General features: G+C 48.1%; 1 protein-coding gene and 1 long non-coding RNA gene across 3 annotated transcripts in view; one reads left to right on the plus strand and one right to left on the minus strand.

Annotated features, from left to right (window-relative positions):
- LOC107833541 (uncharacterized) overlaps positions 1 to 4901 on the plus strand; it is a 7439-nt gene extending 2538 nt beyond the window's left edge. Inside the window, exons 2-3 of the long non-coding RNA XR_001659291.1 lie at positions 3139 to 3141; positions 4473 to 4901. This is a non-coding gene — a long non-coding RNA (uncharacterized LOC107833541). The remainder of the gene's footprint in view (positions 1 to 3138; positions 3142 to 4472) is intronic.
- Positions 4902 to 6085: 1184 nt separating this feature from the next.
- The window catches only part of gcm2 (glial cells missing transcription factor 2), a 10803-nt gene continuing 7409 nt past the window's right edge, over positions 6086 to 9479 (minus strand). For both annotated transcript variants that reach the window (XM_007576285.2, XM_016663088.1), the window contains 3 exons: positions 9052 to 9305; positions 8521 to 8761; positions 6086 to 7626 (listed from right to left, as the gene is read on the minus strand). In XM_007576285.2, the coding sequence (XP_007576347.1) occupies positions 7321 to 7626; positions 8521 to 8761; positions 9052 to 9305 (801 nt within the window). In that variant the 3' untranslated portion in view covers positions 6086 to 7320. The remainder of the gene's footprint in view (positions 7627 to 8520; positions 8762 to 9051; positions 9306 to 9479) is intronic.

Genomic DNA, 9479 nt, shown 5'->3' on the forward strand with positions numbered 1-9479 from the left:
GATTAGATCAGATTAGATTAGATCAGATTAGATTAGATTAGATTAGATTAGATTAGATTAGATTAGATCAGATTAGATTAGATCAGATTAGATTAGATTAGATTAGATTAGATCAGATTAGATTAGATCAGATTAGATTAGATCAGATTAGTTTAGATTACACACAGCTGGACTCTAATTAGCAACCATCAGGCGACTTCTGAAGGCAGCTGGATGACCTCAGAGAAAAGGGGCTTGAATACTTTTGCACACCGCACTTTTCAGTTTTTTATTTGTAAATGTTTGGATCATTTTCCCTAGAATCAGTTCCTGTTTTCAGACAGCAGGGGGAGCTATAGACCCGTTAGTATAGTGATCAATAACCAGCCAATCAGCTTCACGTTGAGACAAATGTTGAAAATAAAAATGTTTAAGAATCTGAAGTAAAAACATTTCAGGCCTGAAGACGGAGAAACTCTGAGATCTGATGACAATCAGCTGCTGAAACAGCTTGTGGGGGCCATTTTCCTGACCCATACTACGCTGTGGGGACCGGAGCCTGGGGCCCACAAGGGGAAACGCTGTTTACAGGTCAGGGGTCAGATTTAGGACGAAGGAGTGAATTGGGTTTTGGTTGGTTAGAGTTAGGCTGTAGAGTGAAGCTGACGCCCCTCCCAATCCAGCAAATAGTCTGAGTGGTTGGCGCTCCGTTTGTGCAGCTTTAGTTTCTGAGATATTAAAAATTATTTTTTAGGTCATCCAGAGGTCACCAGCCCCCATCTTGCTTCAAAACAAGCCAGAGTGGGCAAGTTTGTTAGTGCAGGTTTGTGCCGTTAAATCTACCGCAGCGAAGTTGTTTTCAAGTTGGATGTTGGATTTTCGCGCTCCGCAGAGTAAACGGCCTTCAGCTCAAGGTTGACTGGTTTATGAACGCTCATTTGGGCCAGCCGTTCCCCACCGCTCCCTCCTCAGCAGAACCAAACACTCCTAAGAAAGAAAAAATATATACTTTTTAATATTACAACTGTTAAAAATATTGAGTGTAACTTAAAAATTCACTAGAGAACAGTGCGTCTCATGTTAAGCATGAATTATGTGTCAGTTGGTCACAAGGCCAGATATCCATTTGTTTCTTAGGAGTGTTTGGTTCGACCTCCGAGCCTGAGGAGGGAGCGGTGTGTGTGTGTGTGTGTGTGTGTGTGTGTGTGTGTGTGTGTGTGTGAGGAGGATGAAGATGAAGAGGCGGAGTGTTCCTGAGTGTCTGAGTGATTCTTCTTGATGTTAAGTCAGGGAGCAGCTGCTGTTCTCTCTGCTCCTCCATTATTGACCCGCTTTCATCTCCACCCGGAGGGGGGGTTAGTAATGAGGGGGAGGGGGGTCAGTATCAGGCCCGGTTCTGGACCAAACGAGGCAGAATCAGGTTCTGAAGTCGAAGGCCAAGACTTAATGATGGAACGAAAGCAGCAGGTGAGCTCACCTGTTAGAGGAGGAAGAGGAGGATGAAGGTGATGAGAGCCCCCCCTCACCCCCCCACCTGCTCTCCTCCTCTTTTCTACAAACTGAAGCTGAAAATAAAATATTCTGCTTTATTTTGAATTTAATTTTATCAGAACTTGTACCACATAAAACCAGAACCGGACCAGAACCAGAACCAGACCACTCTGGCTGTTTGGACTTGTCCTCCAGCTCAGGTCCAAACATGGCGGACAGCAGCTGTGTTTGTGGTGGCGCCGCAGTGCATGATGGGAAGAGGAGAAAGTGGCGGTCTGTGTGTTTACAGCCAACAGGTGAGGACAGGTGAGCCCCGCCCCCAGGCTACTGTAGGACTGGACTCTGGTTCTGTTCAGCTTCTGATGCCTCATTAACTCCAGGAATGACCAGAACCGGGCCGGAGCTGAACAGGATCTGATGCTGGGCTAAACCAGAACCAGCAGTAGGGGTTCTGGTTCTGGTTCTGGTTCTGCTCCTGGTTTTGGTTCTGGTTCAGGTTCTGGTCCTGTTTCTGACCCAGTACCGGTTGTGCTGGTCTTCATGGATCGTACTGAGCATGCTCAGAAGCCTGTCAGGTCCAGCCGTCCTCAGGCGGTTCTGATCCGGTGTCAGAACTTCCCACTCCGGTTCTGATCATGTGACCCGCCATAGCTGACATTCCTGCTCCGGATCAGCGCCGGCCGGGAAACAGATCCATCATTCTGACGGGTCCAACACCTGGAGAGGAGCAGCTGGGCCGGAACCAGAACCAGAACCTGGTCCAGCAGAACACAAGAGACCCAGACTGGTTCTGATGGGAACCATCCGGCCAGATGCCAGGCAGGACTTTATTCTGACCCGTCAGGTTCTGACCCGGTTTCTCTGACTGTGACCCGGCTGTAACCCCGGCTCAGTGTGACTCAGGTTCTGGTCCAGTGACCCGGCTGGCAGATTATCTGTGTCGGGTCCGGACTTGTTCTGTCAGTCCGGTTCTGACGCTTCAAAGATAAAAGTCACGTAAACCGACTTCATTCTTCAGCGCTCAACCAGAACCAGAACCAGAACCGCAGCGGAGGAGCCGCTGCCGGCCCGGTTCTGAAACACACGGACGGACCGGGCCGGGACACATACCGGTTCTGGTTGTGGGTCCAGTGCCCGTCTCCCCTCCAGGTAGTTTACATTAGCAGCAGCGTAGCGGAGCGGCGGCTCCATTTGCCGGGTTGTTTTGAAGAGACTTCAAAGCCGCCAGCATGAGCCGCGGCTGCGGCGGCGCAGCTGGCGGGCGGCCAGGCTGATCTGCCTACGTGACGGTTCTGCGAGTTCTGACAGTGTGACGATGTGGAGATAAGAGGAGATAAAAACAGACGCTGAGGATGGACGGATGAAGAGAAGAGATAGAGGCTGAACAAAGATCTGAAGGCAGCAGGTACGACTGGTTTCAATAAACAGCAGAGGTCAGGAGACGCTTCCCAGCATGCATCGTGTTTCCTCTGGAAGAACTGAAAATATCTCAGATGCAGCAGATTCCTCATAAAACTTCAATATCTGACCTGATTCTGACCTTTCATCAGCCCGTGTGTCGTGGCGCCTCCTGCAGGAATGTTGCTCAAATGACAACCCAAAATAGTTGCCTGCTGTAGTTGCCCTGGTCTGTTGATCCTCATGGCATCGCTGGGATCAAAACCAGAGAACGTGTGTGTTGCTCTAAATGTGGATCCCACAGGATCAAACCTCAGGCCTCTGATATTTTGTTGCTCCAAACCTGCATTTCGTTGCTGTACAGGAGCAACTCAGGTTGCTGTGGACTGCAGGTTGACTCATCTACACAATAATGGTTGAAAACCAGGACGGCTCAATGGAAACAACATTTTCAGTCCTGGTTTCCCAGTGAACATCCAACACAACATGTTTGTGTCACTCAGTCAACCTTGTTGCTCCTCCAGTTGCCTTTGGTAACCTTAGCAAGGGCAACTACCCCGTTGCCTCTCACAATAAGACCTCAAACATCAGAGTGGTGAGATGTGAGTCAGATCCGCCCGGGCTTTAGATGAACCTTTACGGAGTTCCTCCTCAGTGACGCGTCTTCGTCTCCAGCTGCCGACTTCTTATCAGAGTTTGAGTCACAAAAAGATGCTGATTTTCCAGAGAGCTGCAAACTTCATCCGGCCCGATGCTATCGGCGCCGATAGCGATCAGAGTGGCCTGTCATGCTTCTTTAAGAAGACAGTACATTTCTGCCAGTCGTCCTGCTGTGATAAGAACTTCTCACGATACCAAGTGGATCCCTGCTGGCAGCGTGAGGAACGCCGTGAGGAACGCCGTGAGGAACGCCGTGAGGAACACCGTGAGGAACACCGTGAGGAACGCCGTGAGGAACACTGTGAGGAACACTGTGAGGAACACCGGATCATCAGCTTCAGGTTCCTGCTTATTGACGCGCTTTGATCGATTCTATCAGCTGCTTTATCTGGTTTCCTTTATTGGCTTTGAAGTTGATATGATTTCCCTTCTGTTAGCAGCAGCGGCGTGTTGATAGGGGCCGCCCTGCTCCCCTCCACCCCTCCATCTGCTCCTTCACTCAGAGGGAATCCGCCCATCCAGGTACAAACCTGGATTCTCCGTTCACCAGCAGAAACACCCCAGACTGCTGCTGCCATGACGACCGGACCTCCAGCTGACCGAACTGTTTATGTGCCGGTTTGTTTCTCTTCAGTTCAGTTGCTGTAAACATGAAGATGTTTTCCTGAAACGTTTCAGATTCCATCACATCAAGATCTGACTTTCATCTCTGAGTCTCCAGCAGGAAGTTGCCCCTGCAGCAGCAGCGACTTCCTGCTGCAGCAGCGACCTTTGTGCTGCAGCAGATGCCGTCAGGAGCTCTGACGGTGATAACTGGCGTTTATTCCTCCTGAAGTCGTTCAGAAACCTGCTCAGTCAGAACGCCACGCCGTTGCTGCTGCTCTGCTTCCAGGAGAACATTCCCCTGGTTCAACACGTCTGACCCAAAAACAAACCCCCAAAAGCCCAAACTCCCAACCACACCTCTGACCCCAAGCTGACATTAGCTTCCTGACCCTCAGAGCTTCACCCTGCATCCAGTCACTCACCCTCTGATGGTGGCGAGCTACTGGATAGTAGCCATGGTGTTTCTAAGTGGAGCGGGAATCGAACCAGCAACCTTCAGATTGAGGGACGAAGTTGCTTCAGGATGGGTAGCTGAAGATGGAGAGACAGGAAGGATGAAGAAGCTTTTCAAAGCAACAGGAAGTGAGTTGTTCATCCACAGGAAGTTGGTAAATGTTCAGGGTAGCTACTAAAATGGCGGCTCACTGTTGCACTGCATTTATATAATCATAAGAGAAACAGAGAAACTTGTTTGTGTTTATTGTGTTCAATAGATGATGAATCATAAAGCAGCGGAACTAACCCTATATAATAATAATAATAATAATAATAATAATCACCATCATCATAAAAAATAATATTAATATTAATAATAACAATAATAATAATAATAATAAGAATCACAATAATAATAATATTAACAATATTAATAATAATGATGATAATAATAATAATGATAATGATCATAATACTATTATTTATAACAATATTAATAATAATGATCATAATAATTATGATAATAATATTATTAATAACAATATTAATAATAATGATGATAATAATAATAATAATAATAATAATAATAATAATAATAATAATAATACTATTATTAATAACAATATCAATAAAAATGATCATAATAATTATGATAATAATATTATTAATAACAATATTTAAAAAAATGATCATAATAATTATGATAATAATAATAACCCCCTCCCAGCGGTTGAGGAACAGCAGCCAATCAGGTGACAGCATTCCCTCTGCAGGAGATCTGATCCAACATCCATCCATCTTTATCACTAATAAAAACCAGAACTTTCCTGTGTCGGTTCTGTTTTGACCCAGCTGATCCAGATCTCAACCCGGTTCTGGGACTGGTCTGAATCTGGTGTGGTTTTTCTTCAGAACCTTCCTGATGTTTTCACTCATCTTAGTTTATAGCTAAACTCCAAACTTCAGGTTCTGCTGCTAAACCAGAAAGCAGTTCAGAACCAAAAGTAATAGTTTGGTTCTGAATGGATCTAAAAGGATCCAGAAGAACTAGGCCTGAAGATGTTACAGAACCAGAACCAGAACTGTTCTGCTTCACCTTTGATAGAAACCCAAAGAGCTTTTGTTTCGGAACCGATCCGCTCCGGTTCCTGAACTTTGGGCCCGGCTGGTTCTGTCGAACCGCATGAGGTGGGCTGAGGAAGAGGAGGACGAGGAAGAGCAGCCGAGTTTAGAGGTTCAGTCTGAGGACAGAAACGGTTCTGTTCCCACACGTTTCTGTCAAAACAACATTATTACTCACCCCGACCGGAACCGGCCCGTGTCCAAACACCACTGCTTTGATCACCGCTGCAGGCTGCTCAACCTGAGGCGCCGGGCCTGGCCGGGTCCGGCAAAGCCGGTCGGGCCAACCAGAACAGGAAGCAGGAAACATTTCAGAACAGAACCTTTAATGTTCCTGTGAGGTTTGGTAGAACCCGGCTGGTGCTGCTGAAGGAAAGTAAGTCCAACCCAAAAATGTCAGAACCTTTTTATTCTTCATCAGCTGAAATGTGGGACAGACCATCAGAACCAAAACCGGTCCTCTTAAACTCAACTGGGTCACCTGGTTCTGGGTTGGTTTTATGCTCAACAGAACAAAACTGCTGGTTCTGCAGAACTCTGAGTCCAATTTCACCAACCAGAACCAAACCAGAACCTGGCCAGAACCAGGCAGGCCAACAGATGGTTTCCTGCTGGTTCTGTGGACCGGCAGCCCGACCAGAACATTTCTTCAGGAGACGAGCCGTTAGCTTCACATCACACAGTTTGAAGCTAAAAATCTATTATCAGACTAAATATTCAGAGTTTAAACTTAGTAAGAGTTTGGAGTTCAGCTAAAAACTAAATGTTTAGTTTTTTAGCTTGAGGCTAACTATTTAGCTAGCATGTCTAACTCCAAACTAAACATTTAGCCTGGAGCTAAATATTTATTGAACAAGCTAACTATTTACTTTGAGGCTAAATATATGCAGTTCAGCTTAATGTCTGTTTAGGTAAGATGCATATTTAGCTGAATATTAGATTTAGCTTGGAGATAAAAGTTCAGTTTCCAAAACTAAACATTTAGCTTCAAACTGTGACATTTATAAGTGGATGACAGGGTGAAAATGTGACTGGATGATGAAGATCCAGTTGGCTGAATAAAACCAATTACAGACGTCTGGCTGGATAACGGCTGCAACACGCAGGCGGAACCAGAACCTTCCGGGTTCTTCCAGAACCACAAAACGTTCTCTGCTGTTGTTCAGGAACCCAGCAGGCGTAGCAGCGCCACCCAGAGGACAGCAGCTGATGGGTGGAGCTGCCTCAGACCAAGGGGTCAGAACCCGGTCGGGGTCCTGTCACAACCTGGTCAGAACCGGTTCAGGGTCCGTGTTGGACATCTTGTTTGGATCAGTGACAGAACCGGGACTATAAGCAGATAATTCATAGAAAACAACAATTACTGCACATTTAATAAGATCTGATGCCTTCAGAACCGACTCGAGCAGAACTGCAGAATCGTCTACAGGACCGAAGCCGGCTCCTGGAGGTCCTGTAGACGGATTGGACCGGTCCGGAGAGAACCTCCAGAACAATAACAAGGTTCATCTGATGGCTCTGATTTGTCCTCTGAAGGTTTGGTGATTCGGGTCAGAACCTGAACCCTTCCTCCATCTGGAAGTCTGGTTCATCAGTTTCAGTTGCCATGGCGGCATAGTCAGTGCTGAGTCAGTAGTCGTCATAGCGATAGGCGTTGGGGTAGGCGTAGTGGTAGTCGTAGGCGTCTAGCCGCTCTGTCTTGGTCTGCAGAGGTTCTGGAGGAAACGACAGAGACTTGATGACTCCGCCGGACTCCTCGGTCACCTTGACCTCGGTGGAGTATGAGGACGGAGACGCGTCTTCCAGCAGGGACGAGCAGCCGGGAAGACCGGCGGCTTTGGCAGGCTGGTAGGACGGCAGGCCGGCCGATGGTTTGGGACAGGACTGGTAGGGAGGCAGTGCCCCCGGAGGCTTGGGACAGGGCTGGTAGGACACCTGGAGAGGACAAGGAGACAAGCACCCTCATCATCACTGCCACCACAAACATCACGCTTTCTCTCTCACACACATTCAGTGTACACTGATAACAGACATCCATTTACTGCTAACACTGAGGCTGCGCTAGGACACGTCCAACCGGCTTCAGGACACTCTGGGTTAGGACACGTCCAACCGGCTTCAGGACACTCTGGGTTAGGACACGTCCAACCGGCTTCAGGACACTCTGGGTTAGGACTTTAATGTGACCCTGAGAGAACTGACAAGCTTCAAAGAACCAGAACTATCTGAACCAAAGAAGTCCAGCGGCGGTTAGGAGACCCTGCAGGAAGGTCCTCTACCTTTAAGACGAGGCTTCAGCCATCCTTCATGGCACAGGTGGACTGACAGAGTCCTGATGTCCTCGTCTCCATGGTGGACCGAGCCACCAGAGGAGCCACCTCAGAACCACTGCAGCATTCTACCCTGAGGAGAACTTTGTTTGGAAGTACCTCCAGTCTGCTGTGCGCTTTCTGAGCCTGGTTTTGGTTCTCCTGGAGTGTTTCCTTTCTCTGGAGGAAGGACTGCTCCAAAAACTAGGACCGGATCCAAACAGCAGGACCTACTTACCTTAAAAAACTGATAAGCATCAAAAGAAATGATGCTACATTTCAGGTCAGACTGGACCGGACCAGATCAGATCAGTAGGGTCACACTGAACTGGGCCGGATCAGTCTGTTCAAACCGGACCGGACTGTGTCATTGATCTGTGTGTTTTTGTCTTCTTGTCTAACCGGGTTTGTTCTGTATTTCTGCCTAACTGGGTCGGACCTGCTTGTCCAAGTCGCCGGTGTTCTGAAAGGGACGATGTAAACAAAATGGAGGACGGTTCTTTCTCTGACCCCGGCTCACCTTGGTTGTTGTGGTGATGATGGTCTGCAGACCAGCGGGTGACCCTGGGGCGTTGCTAGAGTAACGGCAGGGGTACTCTGCGCTGTAGTAGTGGTGGTTATCGGCGTAGGGGGCGGAGCTCTTCAGGAGCTCCTTCCAGGCCGGCGGCGCCTTCGTCTGCGGGTCGAAGGAGGATGAGGAAGATGAGAGCGGAGCCGAGGAAGATGAAGGCGCTGAAGAGGAGCCCAGGACCGGCGTTACCCTGGAAACAAACCCGGATCTGGGTCACACACACGGAACCAGCAAAGACCCGTCTCTCTGGTTCTGCTTCTGGTTCTGAACTAAACTGGGCCAGAACTCTGGCCCAGTTTGACCAGAGTTCTGGTCAAACTAGGCCACACCAGCAGAACCTGGTTCTGGTTCTGGATCTGAATTAAATCTCCAGTTTTCTGCTTGGTTCTGTTTCCATGGTGATACTCAGGTGTAAAGTGGTTCTGAGTGAAGTCTGAACCAGAACCAGAACTTGGTCTGGGCTGGATGTGTGAACCTGACCTGGGGTCGCAGAGGTCAGAAGTCACAGGATACGAAGGTGAGGCCAGGTATCCCTGAAAGTCATAGCCGGGTCGGCCCATGTACAGTCTTGGGTTGGCTGGTTTCTGGAGGGTGGGCGGGGCCTCTCCCAGTGCATTGTGGGGGTTGTAGTAGGGCTCGCTGCTCTGGAATTGTGGGTAATGCTGCGGGAAGTTCGGCTCAATGAAGGAAATCCTTTCTGCTGGTTCCACACAGAGGAGGGCGGGGCCTAAAGCCTGAGAGGGTAAACAACAAAGTCATCATCATCATCATCATCATCATCATCATCATCATCATCATCACTATCATCACCATAATCATCATCATCATCATCATCATCATCATCATCATCATCATCATCATCATCACTATCATCACCATAATCATCATCATCATCATCATCATCATCA

Source organism: Poecilia formosa, unplaced genomic scaffold (genome assembly GCF_000485575.1).
Source record: "Poecilia formosa unplaced genomic scaffold, Poecilia_formosa-5.1.2 Scaffold404, whole genome shotgun sequence".
In the NCBI taxonomy this organism is placed as follows: Eukaryota; Metazoa; Chordata; class Actinopteri; order Cyprinodontiformes; family Poeciliidae; genus Poecilia; species Poecilia formosa.